Genomic DNA, 20,233 nt, shown 5'->3' on the forward strand with positions numbered 1-20,233 from the left:
AGAGCTCTAAATTATGGCAATGGACGAGAAAGAAATTTCTACTCCACTCACCCTCTAATCATCGAACCAAACAATCAATTTTATCCCATTTTTTTACCATAAATTTAATGCATTAAATAATTTTACCATATTATTTCATATTCTTAATGTTATTTCTTTGTTCTTTACCAATAAGCACAGGGATTCATGTAGGTTACACCATAAAGATGTTATGGGCATAAGAAAGTTCCACTTTTGGTGCTTATACTATAGAATAGCTCTAAATTATGGGAATGGATAAGAAAGTAATTTCCACTCAACTCACTCAAATCATTGAACTAAACAACCAATTTTATCCCTTTTTTTAACCATAATTTTGATGCACTACATAACAAATTTAAGAACATCTCACTTCTTCAAAAAATATATTGTAATATCCCCACACAATCAAAAATGTCCCCACGCAATCAAAAAGAATAATAGGAACTCTAAAATATATATATATATCTTTTATAAATGGAGAAAACTTAAGACAATCGATGGAAAATTTTAAAAAGAAAATATTTTTTATAAAAAATAAAAAATAAAAACTCTTACGATTGAATATTTTTGTTGACTTGTATCGATCATCTTAACGAGATATAAAAAAACAAAGTTATCTTATAGAGGGAGAGAATACTTCAAAATCAACGATAATGAGTAATGAACGTAATTAAAGGTCAATATTTAGATTAATTCAACACTCGTTATCAATATTTTATATATAAAAAAATATTTATCAAAATATTGAAAATCATAATGTATGAATAAATTCTAATTCACTAATAACTTTTATTCATGTTTAATTTTAATCCTAATTCTAATCTCAATTATAGAAAAATAAAAAAAATTATTTATCAAAATATTGAAAATCATAATGTATGAATAAATTCTAATTCACTAATAACTTCTATTCATATTTAATTTTAATCCTAATTCTAATCTCAATTCTAGAAAAATAAAAAAAAAATTATTTATCAAAATATTGAAAATCATAATGTATGAATAAATTCTAATTCACTAATAACTTCTATTCATATTTAATTTTAATCCTAATTCTAATCTCAATTCTAGAAAAATAAAATTCCAATTGAATAAGCGACTACTTTGACTCGTCCCGATGTTGGTGACGATGCAAACGAATAAGCGGCGGAGGCAGAGAGACGTATTCCACACAACCACATCCACCTTCGTTAACACACGTCCTGCTTTCGCTGGCGGTGTGAGTACTCCGCGTTATCCCAACAAGTCAAGTACCATAAATTTCTACTGCTGTGCTGCTGCTATCACGAGCTTTAGGGACGGGGACACGTCAATGTACCATCCATTTCCCTTCCCTGGATGTGATTGCTACCTCTCGTCTCATACCCTGTCAACGTTGTGAAGAGTTGGCTTCTGGATGCAATCCTTTGTTGGAAATATTGCGAGGGTTTTAAGTTTCTGGGATTATTATTATAAAAATAATTAATTTAATTCGAGGGTGGATCTCAAAATCTTATTTATCTAATCAAAATAATATAACATGAACGATTTATATGATACTCGTTCTTCTTCGTTTGACATGGCTGCTGGCGAGTATAAAGAGTGATGGGTGAGGTGGTGATTAGATTTGCACTTCCAAAACGTGCAAGTCATCGCTCACAAAAGACGTGGGTCCCGCTCCCCCAAAAGAAAAATCTTCATGCCGTCGATTTAGATTGGACTTCGCCGAATTTGCTTTTGATGATGCATCATCATAAGAGGAAAAGTTCAAAAAGAGCCAAAGAAAAGGAAGTGTGTGAGAGAGAAACATTGTTCACGATCTAACACGTCTATTTTTCGAGCTCCAAAAAAAGAAAAAGAGTTTTTTATTTTCCTATATATTTAATTAAAATGGGGACATGAAATGATGGTTTTATATTATAATATATCTTTATCTCATGATCTGTATTGCATGATGTTAGCGATCGTCATTGTGTTAATCAAATTTAATTTTAAATTAAATTAAAATTTTAATCGTGTCCAACATCTTGATCACCAAAGATGACATCGAGCATTTTACACAAAGATCAAAGTCAAAAAAGAACTCTCGTTGCTCCTAAAGTGAAATTAAAATATGAAAAAAGAAAGAAAAAAAATATGATTCATGAATCATGCCGATGTTCACATTTTATAATTAAACCTCTCCTAAGTTTCCACGTAATAGATTTGGATTCTACTGATGCGATAGAAAATATTCATGAAAATATTCTCTATATGTTAGTCATGGATGTGAAAAACATTCTCTATATGGAATTATTTTCCACGGGCCATAAATGTTTAAAATCAAAGCTAATAATTATATATCTGCCAAAATCTGATAAAGTAATTCAAACGTTAGGACACGCCATGAGGATGTCACATTAGAAAAGCTTGGTTTCATAATCTTTGTAGATGAAGAATTAGATATCACGCAATTCTTTTGTTTATTTCATAGCTTTCTCGCTCTCGATAGATTCTCTTCTCTCTCTTTGTGAGTAAGGCTAAAGGCTCTTAGGTTTCGTTTACAGAACTTAATAATCTAAGTTATAATAGAATTCAACTTCAAAGAAATGAAGAATCCAAACTCCCAACTAAGTATAAACGTGTAAATTAGCTCAGACTCTTAACTCCTATCAGAATTCAAATGACACCTCCGACGCATACCATTATTCAAGTCAAAAAACGAATGACACGCCAACGGTCCAGATGGTTTCGATGCACACCTGAACGATCGATAGGGCATTCGAAGATACGTGGCAGGGAAGGTGTCCAATTGTCCTTGCAGATGCCCATGCCACGCCGGCATGTCCATGGTCAATTGCAGTGGCTAACCAGCATTGTCAAACGAAGTTGCACCGAGAAATAGACATGATGTGTTCCATTGATACGGACATGTAATGCTCCGTCTGTCATGGATAAAGACGTCTCGGAAACCCACACACCATGCTGAGTTATATTACCTTTCAACCAAAGTGTTCTTTAATTCTTACTTGTGACGATTAATTGACTTTTAACATTTGTTCTATGCCGAGAAATTTATTGTGGATGAAGAAAGCGTTCATGCCTCGTAACACTTGCGTCTCGTCATCTTGTTATGACGTGTTATCCGTGTTGATTCTATATATTTTGATTTTATCATTAAGGATTCTAAAATCTTAAACAGTGCAAAAAATATTATTTTTTATTATTATCATAAATACCGAAGGTGTCTTATCGATTATTATTTTTTGATAGTAAAACATAGATTTCTCGAAGAACACGAGATGAGATGTAAAGGGACAATAGATTTTACGACACATTCGATTGTTAGATGTAATAACGTTCGGAAAACGGTCGTCATATCGAGTTAGGAATCATTTCCAACACAACACCACTTAATATCGAATCGAGTAAACCGTGTCATGCCATTTTAGATACTTACCGAGCGAGGGCTATCAAAGATGGAGGAGGCGTGCATTCCCAAATTTAGCAATCATGACCACGTGGCAGAGCCACGTTGCGCAAACACGAACACAAACTTCTATAAAAGAAATATATAATGGATTACTGATCGTTTTGGGAAGTCGATCGAATAGCAAAGTATGCAAATAACATGCTTCATGCAACGATGCAATATTAATTTTCTTGCGACGCTGTAGATGTTAAACGCGTCACGTCCAAAGGAATCGTTTCCTTATTATTATATTCTTCTTGTGTAGAGATTTTGACTTTCTCTCTGCTGGTATTTTATATGGCTGGCTACGAAGGAGAGAAGGCATGTGCAAGTCAAACTTGGGATTTGGTGCGACACTTGCCATTTTCCAAGCCGACATAATCTATCTATCATCCCTCCCCTTTTCTCTTCCTCGCTTGGCTGCTTCCCCTTCTCCCTGTAGACTGTGATGATGCATGTTGGCTGGAATCGATTTCCGTGGGTGCATAAGTTGTATTGGTTACTCTATAAATACTCGCCCCTCCTTCACTCTCCGAGCCAGCACACACTGACACACAACAAACCTTTTACGAGGACAAGGGACACCTCTTCCTGTCTTGTTCCTCCAAGCAGCTCCTCCCCCTGCCACACCACCCCCTCCCCAATCTGCACCATCATCCACAGCTGGCTTGCTAGCTAGCTCGCATAATGGATCCCGCTTCCGCCGCTATGTATCCGTCCTCTGCAGCCGTGATCACCTCCACGCTTCTCGTCATGTTGTCCCTCATCTTCTGCTTCTTCCTTTTCCTCTACCTCCTCTGCTCTCTCCTCCCGAGGGCCTTCGCCGCCGGGCGAGCAGCGCCCCGTAAGCTGCCCCTGCCTCCCGGCTCCATGGGCTGGCCTTACATCGGTGAGACTTTCCAGCTCTACTCCAACAATCCCGACACCTTCTTCGCCCTCAAACAGAAGAGGTCCGTCCGGTCATGTCCCGTTTCCTTCCTCCCTTGTGTTGCTGTCACTTCATGGAGTTGGTCGGCGGTCACACTTGCTTCTTTCTGCAGGTACGGGGCGATATTTAAGACCCACATCCTGGGGTGTCCTTGCGTGATGGTGTCCAGCCCTGAGGCGGCGAGGTTCGTGCTGGTGACGCGGGCGCACCTGTTCAAGCCGACGTTTCCCGCGAGCAAGGAGCGGATGCTGGGTCGCCAGGCCGTCTTCTTCCAGCAGGGCGACTACCACGCCCGGCTCCGCCGTCTCATCCTCCGGGCGTTCTTGCCCGAAGCCATCCGCCGCTCCGTCGCCCGCATCGAGGCGGTCGCCCTCCGGACCTTGCAGTCGTGGGACGGCCGTCTCGTCAATACCTTCCAGGAAATGAAGACGGTAAGCTTCTCGATTCGACTCGCCAAGTCGAACTCGTAAGACCATATGTTGTTGTTGCTGCTGCTGCTAAATTTGTTTGCCCTGCTTCCGCGCAGTACGCATTCAATGTGGCGATCGTATCCATCTTCGGGAAGGACGAGCTCTCCTACTTGGAGGAACTGAAACAATGCTACTACACCCTCGAGAAGGGCTACAACTCCATGCCCATCAACTTGCCCGGGACGCTCTTCTTCAGCGCGATGAAGGCCAGGAAGCAGCTGGCCCACATCGTGGCCAAGATCGTGTCCTCCAGGAGGATGCAGAGGACAAACGAGGCCAGTAATGACCTGCTCGGTTCTTTCATGGAAGCCAAAGAAGCGCTCTCCGACGACCAGATTGCAGACAACATGATCGGCGTCATCTTTGCAGCCCGAGACACCACCGCCAGTGTGCTCACCTGGATCGTGAAGTACCTGGGAGACAACCCCAGCATCTTACAAGCGGTCACGGTAAGACACCTCTCTTCTCCTTCGATTCCGCCTTCTTCGACACGGATAAGAGAAGCGATTTAGGTGTCGGATCGATGAATGTTCTGCCAGGAAGAGCAAGAGGAAGTAATGAAGAAGAAAGAAGCAGGCAACGAGGAGAAGTCCCTAACATGGGCCGACACCAAGCGGATGCCGTTGACTTTGAGGGTGATTCAGGAGACCATGAGAGTGGCCTCCATCTTATCCTTCACCTTCAGAGAAGCGGTGGAAGATGTGGAGTACGAAGGTGAGTTGGCATCTTCTCTTCCACCATGCTCCCATACGCATCGCTTTCGCATGGTCTCAATCTGTACTTCGTTGAGCAGGGTATCTGATTCCCAAGGGATGGAAGGTGTTGCCACTCTTCAGAAACATTCACCACAGCCCGGAAAACTTCAGCGACCCAGAAAAGTTCGATCCCTCCAGATTCGAGGTAGGAAACGGAGGACAGCTCTCCCCTGTCTCGATCGATCTACAGACGAATAATAATTCTCTTGCTCTGGTCAACTGCTGCAGGCGTCTCCCAAGCCCAACACCTTCCTGCCATTTGGAAACGGGACCCATGCCTGCCCTGGAAATGAGCTAGCGAAGCTGGAGATGCTGGTCCTCCTCCATCACCTCATCACCAAATACAGGTAAACCCACCAAAACCATCAAACGAGCACTTGTTTTCCCTCCCCGGAAGACGAATGTTCACGGTCGATGCTGATGTTTTATGCTGTCCATCATCAGGTGGTCTATGTCGGGTTACGAGAGCGGAATCCAATTTGGACCTTTTGCGCTGCCATTGAATGGCCTACCCCTGCGATTCTCTCTCAAGTCACCAGTGGAGGACCGAGCTGCTTGAGCTTTCTCCGTGGTGTCGCATGCCGTTTCCAGAGTCTGGACGACATGGTTGAGCTCAAGGAACAGGCCATGCTATCAAGACTGCTGCAGGTGAAGAAACCAGCAAGGAAACACCACCTTTGTTCTTGTGTTTGGAGGGGGTTGACATCTCCACTGGAGTGTATTATTATTATTATTATTATTATTGTCTTATGCTTCTTTAATTTGAACGAGTGGTCAAGCAATCAAAAGTGTTGCACCATCGAATGTTTAATATGTACTACAGATTAATAATAATAATTCAGCTACTTACTACAAATGGTTACTCGACTTTGGTCTGCTTTGCACGTCGCTCCCCCATCATCACTGCACCCCACTCGTGTGGCAATCGAAGATTAAATGTAAATATTTTATACGATCTACTGAAAGGGTCTTTTTCTTTATTTATTATTATCTAATTATTATTTATTATATTAAATAATTTATTATTATTTTAAATTATGTATTATTATACGACAACGTTTATATGTGGACTCGACTCGAATCAAATTTAAGATCGATCAGTACCTGCGAGTCTTTAATGACAACGTTGTTTGTGTACTATGAGAATTAAAATCTAAAATTATATGAATAAAGCTCATGTTCTCAAGTACCATAAACTAATACCATTTAAGCAGCCAAATAAAAATCTAAAAAGGACAGGACGATGATGGAAAAAAAAAAAATCTTAGAAGAGAAGGAGTATGAAAATAAAATTAAATTACACTGATTTTGAATTATTTGTAGTTTTGGGGTTTTCTTTTCGTAAGCCGAAACTTTCCGATTGGACCTTTATACCCTTGAAAGCGACCGGTCCAGTTTAAAGTTATCTATTTGGGCCGGTTCAATTCCAAAATAAAGGATTGGACCGGTTGGTTTGAGAGAAAGTGGAATAAACAACAACTCTCTTCTTTCCCTCCCATCTTTCTATATCCTGCTAAAGCATGCGTGTCATCTTCTTCTTTCTTCTTCTTCTTCTTCTTCTTCTTCTTCTTCTTCTTCTTCTTGTCGAATGGGTCAAAGAGCAGAAGGATGTTAAAAATGTAATTGAAACAGTAATCTTTTGTTGTTGGATCAGTTTATTTATCCTTTTCTTCTTATTTTTGTCATACTTTATTTTTTTTTTGCTTTCTGAATACAAGACAATACGAAGGCCAACTCACTTGGCTAATATCTAGCATTTCTTTCTTTGTTTTGATTTTTAAATAGATGATGATGACAAGTCTTACTGGTCTCCCTCTCCATCAATATGGGCAAAATTGAACATAAAAATTATTATAAATCAAACCCAGCATGCATCACTCGATCCTTTTAATTCTTAATAATATATGACTATCTTAATTGGGATCACGAGAAACACGAAGAAGATCAACTTGCAAATAGTGTGTATTGTAATTCCACAGTCAGCTTTCACTGCTAGTGGAAGAAGAACTCTCGTGTGTTTCTCAAAGGAAAGCAGGTAGATGTAGTTTTCTTGACGAGGAGAATGTTAACATCTTTGACTAAAATGATGCAACAACAAACATCAGATCCGTGTCACTCACTAAAATGACGCTGAATGAAATATATTTCATTGGAGTCTCTCTTTCAGATTTATGAAAGTCAAATCAAATGAAAGTTGCACCTATCTACCAGTTCTCAAAGTCCAACACATGCAACACGTCTCTCTGCGTTTAGTATGCGTAGATATGATACAGTTGCCATGTAGATAACTAAATCCTTGAAATTAGCTTATTAACTACGTCATAAGATCCACTATACAACATATTGGATGAGCCATAATAAAATATAAAGTATTGTTTAGGTACGTGGTGGGCGATGTACTTAAGTCAATCCTCAAAGATTAGTCTAATAATGATGTACTGATTTACTTCTCTCGAATTGAGGCTTTAAAACCTCGGACTAAATTGTTTTATTTTTAGTAAGAATCTAAACTGCTCAACAGCAAGGTTAAACGTGATAGAAGATAAGATTTTCCTAACTATACGAGGAAATCTCTCTATTCTGTTAATGAAAATCATTTATTCTGTTAACAAAATAAAGTTTCTTCAATAATTATTCTTATTTTCTATTATTTTCATCAAAAAGAACATCTAAGTTGTAGAAGAGTCTGAGTGCTATGTGAGCTCAGCAAACTGTTTAGAACATTTACTCCAAGTCTAATGCCCAGATGACAACATCTATAGCCAGATGACAACGGGTCCAAATCATGTTTTAGAGAGGTCACGTGTTGGAAGAACATGGCTATGGGGATATTAATCCTAACGATCACAAATTGCATTATCGTATACGACCACGTTGAGCTTACGATAGGCTTCATCCAATAGTTACATCACAACAGCGCTCAAATATATGCATGAGATAGACATAAAATTGACATAAAGTAGTAAGATAACTATGTTTGTGTCTTGAGGAACATGACAAATGTTATTGAATTCTGATTCACTTTGTCGACGTTAAACGTGGAATGGGTGAGCAAAACTACAATGTCTATTAATTCACGTTGCTTTCTTCCCACCAAAAATTTCATATATCAAATATATTATAGTTTTAACTGGATAATATATATTATAATCTTGATTGAATTCTAATTACGATTATAGATTAATAAAAAAATTATTTATAGTAGAATCCCTCTGAAGATGACATTGATGGGAGAGATTCTCCTGATCACTTATTTTACATCATCTGTTATATTATATAAATAAATATGACCTTATAGTAAATGTATCCGAAATGATTGAGATTACAAATCTATTCTCATTAGTCTTATGAAAGATAGAGAGAACGAGTTTAGTTTCTTTTGCGGATCGATGTTACTGCATTCTACGGATTAAACTATAGAGTGCATTCTATAAATCAATAAAGATATTTTGAATGACATCAAGAGGAGGTATGCATCTTAGTCTTAATATATTATTATTTGATTTTATATTTTGATATTAAATTTATTTTGTATGGTACTATGATTTTATATTTACAATTAGTATTTGTTATAAAATATCTTATATCGTAAAAGTTTAAATCTATTTATATTATTATCTTTTGCTTACGAAAAGTGATCTGAACTATTTTGTTTATCTTGTCAGTCGTATCAAGATTTCCACGCTTATGCAAATGGTATCATGAACTGCTATTGACGACGTTGTAAACAGTCGCAAACATAGAATCTTGATCGTTGGCGTTGATTCGCGCTAATTTTGGTGATAGTTGAGGGTGCTGTGATAAGAAGTAGTTGCTATTGTGGGCAACGACAAGGGCACATGGTGCTCCCACACGTCATATGCGCTGCTACAATCGAAGGTGGCTAAGCTTAGTGGCACAACACCGAAGTGGTGGAAAGCTGCTGCATCCAGCGACTGTGTGGAGGGTGGTGGAAGCGGTCGGCGGCAGCACTAGAGGCGTTGTGCAACGAACGACTATGATGTCATGACAATACGGTCTCTCGTCAAAGACAGCGATTAGTGGTGCGATGGTTGTGCAGGAGGGCAACCACCCTACTGGACGTCGCTGCAATGGTCGTGCCCGATGGTTGTGCATGGTTGGGTGCTGGACGACAATGTTAACAACCACAAGGCTATCGATCAATCCAATAAGGTGGGTGCCCTCGCGATTGGGTGTCATCTGGCAGTGCAATGAGAAAGAAAGCTATAAAAGAAAAGGGAGGTATTGCGCATACGTGCATTTAACTAATTGGTCAAATGTTTTTTTTTTTTTTTTTTGCCACTTACCTTTAAGTTTAAATCTACTAATAAATTATTAATTGACATATTAATAAAAAAAATTAACTGAAGCTCAATATAATAGCACTCGAGAGATTCAAGATGATATCTTTAATATAACTGATAAAGTTATAAAACTTAAATCATTAGGTTTAAATGTGAATAAATCTTTCCTCATGTGGTTTATTCTTAATTATCTTTCTCTTGACCCATACAAAATTTATTAAATATAAATCATGATAAATGAGACTTAGAATGAGTTGACTAATATATATATTCAGAAAGATTAAGATAAAAAAATTAGTTTAGCTACTGCTCAATGAGTTAGTAAAAAAAATAAGATTAAAGTTATCAACCAAATAAATTTACTAGGTCTAAAAATACAAAGTAAACTAATGAAAAAAACATATGACAAAGCTTGGTTTGAAATTTTTTTTATAAACTTAATCTTTGTATGGTTCAAATCAAATATTACAAAGATATACTTGATAGATTGATTATGGTACTTCAACTTATGTTATCAATAATATATAGAGTTTTGTTTAACTTGAAAAATTAGATGGACATGAAAGATTTATCGTTAGGAGAATCGCCTTAAAATAAAATTGATAATAGTGAGAATTTATCATCTATGTCTAAGGACGGGTTATCTAATTGATTTTGCGGACACATGTTATATTCTTACTATTTTTAAAAATTTAGTTTCTTTATTTAGAATTGATGAGTTACAATTATTTTTTAGTGTTAGTAAACTTAGTATGTTTTATAATTTAATTAAAATTAATTCTAAAATTCTATGTTATAGTTTATATATAATTAATTTAATTTTTAAGTTTACAAAGAATTAATGATCCTACAATCAAATGTTAGATTGAAAAATATAGTTTTGAGAAAAAAACTTAAGTTGTTCCTTGATGTCTACATAAATAAAATTCAGAGATAATTAGATAAAAAAAATTAAAATGATCAGATTTAATAGAGATAATAAAATTAATGATAAATATGATGAGTCAGATCTAATAAGATTTTCGAGAGTTTTGTTTGGTAGAAAATGTAAAAAAGGTTTGCTGTGGTGAAACAAAATAAAAACTAAGGGTTTTCCAATAAATAGCTGAAATAATTCTGAATAATAATTTTCATTTTTTATCCTTTTGGATTGAACATTAAGATTGGGTTAAGAAAAAATATAAAAAGAAAATGATAAATTTTGAAAAAAAATCCTTCATTTTAGAAGTTTCCCAATTAGTGTCCTTTGTTTTTCTCAACCGGTGTTTCATTTTTTCGATATTCTTAAAATATCTCTAATATGATAAATATAAAAAAAAAACTCTCAATGCTTGCATTAGATTGGTTCGGTGAACCGATTTATCACTATTTTAATTAAAATATTTTTTGAATAGTAGTACAGTACTTATAGTACCTTAAAAAAACTATAAACATGTAAAAAAATATAGTTGTAAGTCTAATACAAACTAACATATCAATCTTAATTTAATTTCAAATAGGTAAACATTATAATCTAATCTTATTCAAAAAATATTATAACTGATATAATAGTGGGTCGAATCATCCTAAGAATCAGTCAATAGCATTTTTAGATATGAGAAAATGTGAAACATTGATGAAAGAAATAAAAAAAATTATCAATCAGAAAATAAATAACTCAAAACGAGGATGTTTTCATGAGAATTCATCCAAAATAAAAATCATAGATTCCCGTCCGCGGGAAACGGTTTCCTCACGTCGAAGGATACAACATTCCAAACTTGGCACGGCACGGAGTTCATATCAGACTAATACGTAACTCGTCAACCGACCCCATCAAACTAATATGTAACGCATCACAAATAGAAAATACTTTCTCCTAAAATAAATCTTGCTCCGAATATTTCATGCTTGTGGTAAAACCCTGGAATTGTATCGAATAGAATTGAAGGGAAGGGGAAGGGGGAAGGGGGAAGGGGGAAGGGGGGAGAGAAGAAGCCAACATAGGGGAGCGAGACGATCTCTCGTCTCTCCTCCACTTTTCGCCAATTCGTCTCCTTCTTGCTATTTGAGGGCGGAGGAGGCGATGCCCAGATCGGGCCCGGTGGTCATGGCGTGGAACGTGTTCAAGTTCTGCACGGCGCTTCGGGCTTTCGGCTCCCTCATGATCCTGCTCGTCCTTGGCATCGTCGGGGTCAGCTACTACGCCGTGGTCGTCGCTAATTACGGCCCTGCCCTCGGCGCCGGCGGGATCGATTCCCTCCTGGCCCTTGCTGTCTTGATCCTCTTCCATGTCCTGGTACTTGATTCACCGCCTCGCTTCTTGCTTCTGACTCCCAAGTTTTCTTTTGGTTGGTGGAACTCTGATCCCCAATCCTCTGATTAGTGGTCAGACGCCTTATTTTATGGATCTTCTTTCAAATCGAATCTCTCTATTGCTAGATTCGATTGCTCTGCTCTTAAATCAGCGTATCTAGCTGTCGAAATGTTATCCATGCACTGTTATTTTTCTTTTTCAAGATTGTCGTGAAATGCTTGCGATCTTCTTGGTTTTTTTAAATACCAAGTTCCTATGTGCTAAGATCAACTTTTAGCTTAAGGATCTGCTTTTAGGAAGTAAGAGAAATAAAGTTTTGTTAGTCTGAAGGGTAAGTCAATCAACAATTTATGATTAAGAAAATTATGGAAAGAACAATAATACGCATGTATAATCTCTTGGGCCCAAGAAATTTGTAAAGCACATCTGCTGATTATACATATAGTAAGTACCTTAGAAATTTAATAATCTTCTACTGTTTCTTTTCCTTATGAGAAAATTGTACCTGCTCAGAACCAGTAAAAGAAAGCTGATGGGGGAGGCAGAGAAAATAGATAATTTTGATTTTTTCAGTTGTTGTTGCATTGTGTCCAACAGTCTATCTAATAAAAGTGGATGATTACACAGTTGGGTCTGCTTCTATGGAGCTATTTCTCCGTTGTCTTCACAGACCCTGGCAGTGTCCCACCAAATTGGAAGCCTACTATAGATGAGGAGATAGGAGAAAATGCTCCGTTAACCAACTTGGATTTCAGTAATCATATTCTAAATTTGCAACAAGGACATATTGCAGAAACAGGAAATCCAACGATAAGATACTGCAGGAAGTGCAACCAGTTGAAGCCACCACGCTGTCATCATTGTTCAGTTTGTAAGTCCATGCTTCTTGACTTATTTTTATTTAAACATGTACGCTGTGTGCTCTTGTGTCTGTATCTTTTATTGTATTTTTAAATTCTTATCTTAGGTGGGAGATGTGTACTTAAGATGGATCATCATTGCGTGTGGGTAGTAAATTGTGTGGGGGCTCTAAATTATAAGTTCTTTCTTCTTTTTCTGGTAAGTGTCTAATCCAATTTTTTCTTGCTTTGTGATAACACGAACCTTCAATGTTTACTGAAAACTACTGCTGGATTTTATAGAGGTTACCTTTTCTTGTGATGCTTGATTACAATTTTTCACTTTTATTTTATTTGGCCAAATTGAAATGTCCTAATGCAAATAGATTCACATGCATGCACACGTACACATGCCAAAAAAAAAGGAAGAAAAAACAAAACTATTGTGTATGTAATTGCTCGCGAAGACTATGGCTTTCGTTGAAACATTGCTTGATGGTGATACGTTTATGTTATTTAATAAACTTCCAAACAACTGTTACACTATATCAATTTTTTTATTATTTGATGACCTAGATTAATCTTTAATGCTCTGCAGTTGTTGGATTATGTCTTGCGATTGAGTAGTGACAAGGGAACATGAAGGCTTCTCATTTGCTCTCATAACTAATAATTGCAACATATCATAAGCAATAAAGAAATCTAAGAGGGGACAAGCAATAGCCTTCTGTTGGATTATCCATAGCAAAGAATACAACATCATGCAATTGAAGAGAAAAAAGAGAAGGTTCAAGAAAAAAGAGCAAAGAAGTACTGAACAGTGAGTTGTGGAACTTGTTTCATTTTATATTACATAAAAAAGCCTATTTTTTCAATAAAAGGCACTATTTTGCTCAACTGGACTGTAATTGACTCGACATACAGTTCCCATCACCCCAAAGAAAAGTTAACAAGCAAACTATTTGTAATCCCTCCAAATTAAACATACTTGAATTCTAGTTAAACCTCTTTGATTAGTGATTATGGGAACTACTTTATGGATGCCTACACTTTCCATCGGTGCTAGATGCCACACCGTATCTCCTGTTTCCAAGTTGACTGCTGTTCTAAGTTCTATGTTCTTTAAATAGTCCATTTTAAGTGACTAAATGCAATATCAATATACTATTTTTTTTATATACTTCTAGCTCACAACTTGTTGTGCTTCTAAGATAAAAATTTTGTTAAAACCTATACTGCAGTTACGATATAGGGGTTCCAAGTTTTAGAGTTCTGCCTATTTGGTGCCTTTAGTTGTGATTTATAAGTAACTGCATGAAATAACAACATACAATTTCCTACATGTTTGTAGTATGAAGCTTATTGTGTGTGCATTTTGTTGCTTGTTAAAACTTAAAACTAATATTATAAACAGTGGCTAGTTGTTGCATGTTGGGATTCTTGATTCAGAACTTTGTACTTGTGAGTGATGTATTGAAAATCATTTAGAAAGCTATCTATTTTTGTGGTTGCTGATCATGTCATTATATGTTCTATGGTCTTAGCCTACAACTAGTGAATCTAGCCTACAACTAGTGAATCTATGAATAGTGTTTATTAAAACAAAAAACTCATTGGATATATGTTTGATGTCTGACGAGCTTGTGACAATTAGAGGAATTTTTTTTGTAATAGTAGAGAAAGATAAAGAAAGAGAGGAAGAAAAAACATATTTTTTGGATTTTGGTTGATGTGGCAAGTAAGTTGATTAATTCATGGTCAAGGTTTTTGGTAAACAACCTCTTTGCTTTTGGTAAGCCTATGTTGAACCTTGATTTTGTTTTCTTAGATATCTTTTGTAAATACGATTATTATATCTTTTTTTTTTTCTAAAACCCATTATAATGTGTCATATAAAAATTCCTTTTTAGTTTTTTCATTAATTGCATCAATAAATAAATAGGTCAATTTTACAAATTGATTTGTAGAAATAGTTGCTTAAAATCTTATTCTTCCTTCAATATACAACAACAACAACTATATAACAATAATAAAGTCGTAAGTCCCAACTATTAAGGTCATCTACATGGATCTTTTGCTGTCATTGAAATATATAAAAAGTCGTATTTAATTATGTTAAGAATTCTTAAAGCTTTATTTATAGTTTCTATTAAAGTCTTTTTAGGTCTTCCTCTACTTCTCTTCGTACCATTAATATTAATAATTTTACCTCTTTTGACTATCACATTTGGAGGGTTCCTCAACACATGCCCGTACCATCTTAAACGTTTTTCTCTCATCTTATCCTTAATTAAAGCGATACTTAGTTGTTCACGAATAAAAATGTTTTTTTTCTATCTTTCCTAGTAACTCCACACATTCATCTTAATAGTCTCATCTCGGCAACATAAACATTTTGTATATGTTTTTTTTTAACTGCCCAACATATAGATCTATAAAGTATTGTTAGTCTCACAACTGTCTTATAAAATTTTCTTTTTAATCTCAAACATATCCGATGATCACACAAGACACTGACATCTCGTGTTATATTAACTCTCCTATTTTTACACTATGAATAATATCTTCATCGATCTCTCCATCTTGTTGAATAATTGATCTAAAATACTTGAGACTTTTACTTAAAGGGATTTCTTGTCCATCTAATTTAACAATATTCTCTTGTCTATTTCTAGAGTCACTAAAATTGTATTTTATATATTCAGTTTTAATTCTACTTAATCTAAAAACTTTAGTTTCCAATGCTTGCCTCTATAGCTCAAGTTTATAATTAATTCTATTTAGGTCTCATTAACTAAAATAATATCATTAGTAAATAGCATACACTAGTAAGGTCTATTATATAAATGACTAGTAAGTTTATCTATTATCAATGTGAAAAAGTAGAGACTTAATACGGATCCTTGATGTAATCCTATGTTAATAGGAAACTCATTAGACACACTCCCTATAGTTATAACACTAGTAGTTACATTATCATAAATATATTTAATAGCATCAATATAATTAGTGGATACATTTTTCTTTTCTAAAACCCACCATAATAAATCTTTAGGAACTCTATCATAGACTTTCTCTATGCCAATAAAAACTATATGCAAATTTTTTTTCCCTATACTTTTGCATTAATTATCTTAATAAATAAATAGCTTCTATAGTTGATCTTCTAGGCATAAAACCAAATTGATTTTCAGAGATCTTTATTTCAAGTCTTATTCTACTTTTGATAACTCTTTCCCAAAGTTCCATAGTATGACTCGTGATTTTAATTACTCAATGATTTGAATAATTTTGTATGTCACCTTTATTTTTGTAAATTGGCATCAAAAAATTCTTCCTCCATTACTCGGGCATCTTTTTGAATCTCATGATTTTATTAAATAAGTTAGTTAACTAGGCTACTCCCTTGTCCCCTAAAATTTTTTAGACATCAGTCCCTATACTCTTAGCTATGTTCATCTTTTTTAATGTATTTTTTACTTCACTAGCTCTAATTTTATTAATAAATATATCATTACTATTTATTGTTAAATCTAGCTCTTATGTAGAATATTTTTATTAAATAATATATAAAAATATTTTTTTAATCTTTCCTTAATCTCGTTATCATTAACAAGTATTCTTTGATCTTAGTCTTTAATGCATCTAATATTACCTAAATTCTTATACTTTCTTTTTTAACGTTAGAAATTCGATATATATCTTTTTCACCATCTTCAGTACCTAATTCATTATAAAAATTATCATAAGCTTTATATCTTGTCATACTAATCATTTTTTAGCCTTTTTTTTAGATTCTCTAATATCTTTTAAATTTTTTCTCATTTTTACAATTATGCGAATCTTTAAAATATGATCTTTTAGTAAAAATTATTTTTTGAACTTTCTTGCACCACCACTAACTGTCTCTTAAGGTTACATCCCTATCTTTAGTTTCACTAAAAATCTCGTTTGTTAAGCTCAATCTTATTAGCCATCATAGTCCAAATGATATTAATATTATCCTCATCTAAATTCTAAGTCGCCTCCCCTTCTATCTTATTCTTAAAAGTCTTTACATTATCGTATTCAAAATTTCACCATGTAGTCATAATAATTTTTTCTACTATCTTTTTCTTCTTCCATTTTCAACAATAAATATCGATTACCATTAACCTATGTTGATTTGTTAAACTTTTGCCAGGTATAACTTTACAATTCTTACAAATAACTTAATTTACCTTTCTAGTGAGAAAAATGTCTATTTGACTAAAGTTGTGATCACTCTTATAAGTAATTAAATATTCATCTCTCTTCTTAAAGTGAGTAAATATAATTATAAAATCATACGAAATTGCAAGATCCAAAATCATACCACTATCTTCATTTCTCTCCTCATAACCAAAGCCCCCCATGCACCCTTTTATATTCACCATATGTTTTCCCTACATGACTATTCAAATCTCCTCCAATTATAAGTTTTTTGGTTATAGGCATTCTTTAAATAATATTATCTAAGTTTTCTTGAAATTTTCTTTTGGTCCGATCATCCAATCCGAGTTGGGGAGTATAAGCAAAAATAACATTCAAAACATTTTCTTCTTTCATAAATTTTAGAACTATAATTTTATCTTCAAATCTTTTACATCTATAACATTGTTCTTAAAATCCTTATCAACAACAATTCCTATACTATTTTTGTGTTTAGCTTTTTCAGTATACCAAATTTAAATTTAGTATTATTAATCTCTCTAGATTTTTTTCCCTACCCACTTGGTCTCTTATAAGCAAATAATATTTATTTTTCTTTTGAATATGTTGTTTATCAATTCTAATTCCTTCCGTGAAAGTGTTCTTGTATTCCAAGTTACTAACCTAACTTTTTATTTTTGGACTAACTTCTTTACTCTCATTGGTCTAAGACAATTAGAGAACCCTTGCCTACTTGGCATCACATCCGTGTGCTGATATGATGAGCCGCTTCCAAGCGAACTCTTAGCCCACCATTTGTAATTCAGGACACCTAGGTGGTGAAGGTGCCTCGCGTCACTTTCGGATGATGACCTAGCTCTATATTGAAATAAATTAAAATCCATATTCATGAGATTTGACATAGTTCTATGCTGGTTGTTAGTGACCTAATGCAACCCTCCACCTTTTTCATCCGAGCGTGGGATCGGTATTAGTGGTGTTATTCTTCCTTCAATATATTTCCCAAAATTTCGTAATATGAAATTCCTCTATAAGTATAACAGTTTTGAATCTCTCTCTTATTTCTATAAATTGGTCTTGGAAGGCTTTTCTTGCATTCATCATATATCTTTTTAATTTTCCAAGTTTTCTTAAATAAACAAGTCAATCAAATTACTCCTTAGTGGTGTGATTTGTGTGCCATGACATGTCATGGTTGAGATATTTGTGAAAGATCGAAACACACTTTTTTAAAGTATGCAATCTACTTTTCTGTATGATGGGTGGATCTTAAAAGATGTTCATCGGGAGGGTGGAAACATTTGTTTAGCTTCTCTTTTTTTCCCCTGCTACTTAGCTCACTTGAAGAAATATGCTTATTAGATTTCTACTTGTTGGTTGTAGAATTCTTTTGAAGCTTGAAATGATGGAATTTCCACTTATTCAGTTTTTTTTATATCCAGTGTGACGATATCATTCCAATTAAAGTAATTTATTTAGAAGGTTTGATATAGTTTTACAGCCATACGATGTTTTCTTCGCTTCATTGCAATTTTGGCCTATGATCTTGATACCATTCTTTTCTTGTGGATGCAGTTTTACACGTTTCTTGAGACAACTCTTGTCACTCTTTCTCTCTTTCCCCATTTTATTGCCTTCTTTAAAGACGTGGAGATTCCTGGAACGCCTGGCACACTTGCAACTACTTTTCTCACATTCGGTATGCATATTCCTATTTTGTAATGCAGTAGCTTCTGTTTCTAAACAACTTTTTCTTTCTCTGTTGTTGTGAATGATAGTGATTTTTTTTGTTAACGTTCTAGTGTTGAATTTGGCTTTCGCATTAAGTGTGCTTGGATTTCTGATCATGCACGTATCTTTGGTGGCAAAGAATACCACAACTATTGAGGTAAGTATTGGCAGTAAAATACTGATGAATCCTGATATTTACAAGGACAAACATATCCTTCTGTCTTCAGGCATATGAGAAGAAAACAACTCCAAGATGGAAGTATGATCTCGGCCGAAAGAAGAACTTTGAGCAGGTTAGTCATTATGCATCATCATCATTTTTTGTCCCTCCTATGTTCAATTACTTTGAAGGGTCAAAGACAACTCGATAGCAACATGATGGTACAGAGACTAGACCAGACATTTTGCAGAGTAATTGCTATATGAATGACGACAGACACCTAAAATAATAGGCGAGGTGTATACTTTTCTTATATACGTTTATGATGACACTACGAGTTATTTGCTAGACTTAGCACAGCCTGTGAACTCAGTAGCTTGGATTAGGTATAAAAATATGGGTTAAGCAAAAACAAGTTGGCATTAGAATGAGAAGAGATGGTAACACTTATTCTCTTGCAATCCTTATAGTATGAATGCTATAGTTAAAATTTTTTTCTGTGGATCAGGTGTTTGGAGCAGACAAGAGGTATTGGTTCATCCCTCTATATTCTGAAGAGGATCTGAGAAGAATGCCGGCTCTGCAAGGCCTAGAATACCCCACAAAGCCAGATCTGGATGCACAGTAACTTTAGAATGCCGTGTCAGGAAGAGTTGGTGGGTTCCTGCGTATTCCAAGGAGGATTCAGAAAGAATGCCAGCTCGCAAGGATTTGAAATGAATTCGCCACGCCAGATCTGGATGTACAGTAACAATAGAATGTCAATGTTTACGATGGACTTTTAAGCCTGAGGTTGTAGATCTGTAAATGTCGACCATTGGCATTGTGCTGTTGAGCAAGCATGTCTCTCGTAACAATCGTTTCTCACTTCCGAGATTTAACAGTGTGTGAAAGCAAGACAGGTTGAGTGAAAAAATTAAAACCATCAAGATAGTTTTTGAAATCTATTTTTGAAATCTGTATGGATGGCATTTGCCAATCTAAAATTTTATAATTTTATTGACATATTTTTAAATAAAGATTTAAATATTTTTATGAGTTTTTACAGATATTAATGGTAGTAAAAAAGATTTATGTAATCGACCTAAATCTTTTTTATTTTTTGACC

The 20,233-nt window shown here is 35.1% G+C and overlaps 2 protein-coding genes across 2 annotated transcripts; both read left to right on the plus strand.

Moving 5' to 3' along the window:
• Positions 1-3,984: 3,984 nt before the first annotated feature.
• LOC103983051 (abscisic acid 8'-hydroxylase CYP707A2) lies at positions 3,985-6,460 on the plus strand. Its single transcript, XM_009400190.3, has 7 exons — positions 3,985-4,401; positions 4,492-4,810; positions 4,906-5,298; positions 5,389-5,563; positions 5,643-5,749; positions 5,833-5,951; positions 6,049-6,460. The coding sequence occupies exons 1-7, from the start codon at positions 4,139-4,141 to the stop codon at positions 6,161-6,163; spliced, it is 1,491 nt and encodes a 496-aa protein (XP_009398465.2). The 5' UTR covers positions 3,985-4,138; the 3' UTR covers positions 6,164-6,460.
• A 5,394-nt stretch (positions 6,461-11,854) lies between these two features.
• On the plus strand, positions 11,855-19,992 carry LOC135610850 (probable protein S-acyltransferase 14). The gene is made up of 7 exons (XM_065105837.1): positions 11,855-12,186; positions 12,832-13,075; positions 13,172-13,263; positions 18,810-18,933; positions 19,037-19,122; positions 19,193-19,258; positions 19,634-19,992. Exons 1-7 carry the CDS (start codon positions 11,974-11,976, stop codon positions 19,751-19,753), a joined length of 945 nt encoding a protein of 314 aa, XP_064961909.1. The 5' UTR covers positions 11,855-11,973; the 3' UTR covers positions 19,754-19,992.
• The last annotated feature ends 241 nt before the right edge of the window (positions 19,993-20,233 follow it).

This window comes from Musa acuminata, chromosome BXJ2-4 (assembly GCF_036884655.1).
Source record: "Musa acuminata AAA Group cultivar baxijiao chromosome BXJ2-4, Cavendish_Baxijiao_AAA, whole genome shotgun sequence".
In the NCBI taxonomy this organism is placed as follows: domain Eukaryota; kingdom Viridiplantae; phylum Streptophyta; class Magnoliopsida; order Zingiberales; family Musaceae; genus Musa; species Musa acuminata.

What these genes read in the sequence shown, in the direction of transcription:
- LOC135610850 (XM_065105837.1), top strand. Translation starts at nt 11,974, where the DNA reads ATGCCCAGATCGGGCCCGGTGGTCATGGCGTGGAACGTGTTCAAGTTC. An exon ending in TGATCCTCTTCCATGTCCTG is followed by an intron (nt 12,187 to 12,831) that starts GTACTTGATTCA and finishes ATGATTACACAG; the next exon opens with TTGGGTCTGCTTCTATGGAG. An exon ending in AGAATACCACAACTATTGAG is followed by an intron (nt 19,123 to 19,192) that starts GTAAGTATTGGC and finishes TTCTGTCTTCAG; the next exon opens with GCATATGAGAAGAAAACAAC.
- LOC103983051 (XM_009400190.3), top strand. Translation starts at nt 4,139, where the DNA reads ATGGATCCCGCTTCCGCCGCTATGTATCCGTCCTCTGCAGCCGTGATC. An exon ending in GCATCTTACAAGCGGTCACG is followed by an intron (nt 5,299 to 5,388) that starts GTAAGACACCTC and finishes ATGTTCTGCCAG; the next exon opens with GAAGAGCAAGAGGAAGTAAT. An exon ending in TCGATCCCTCCAGATTCGAG is followed by an intron (nt 5,750 to 5,832) that starts GTAGGAAACGGA and finishes CAACTGCTGCAG; the next exon opens with GCGTCTCCCAAGCCCAACAC.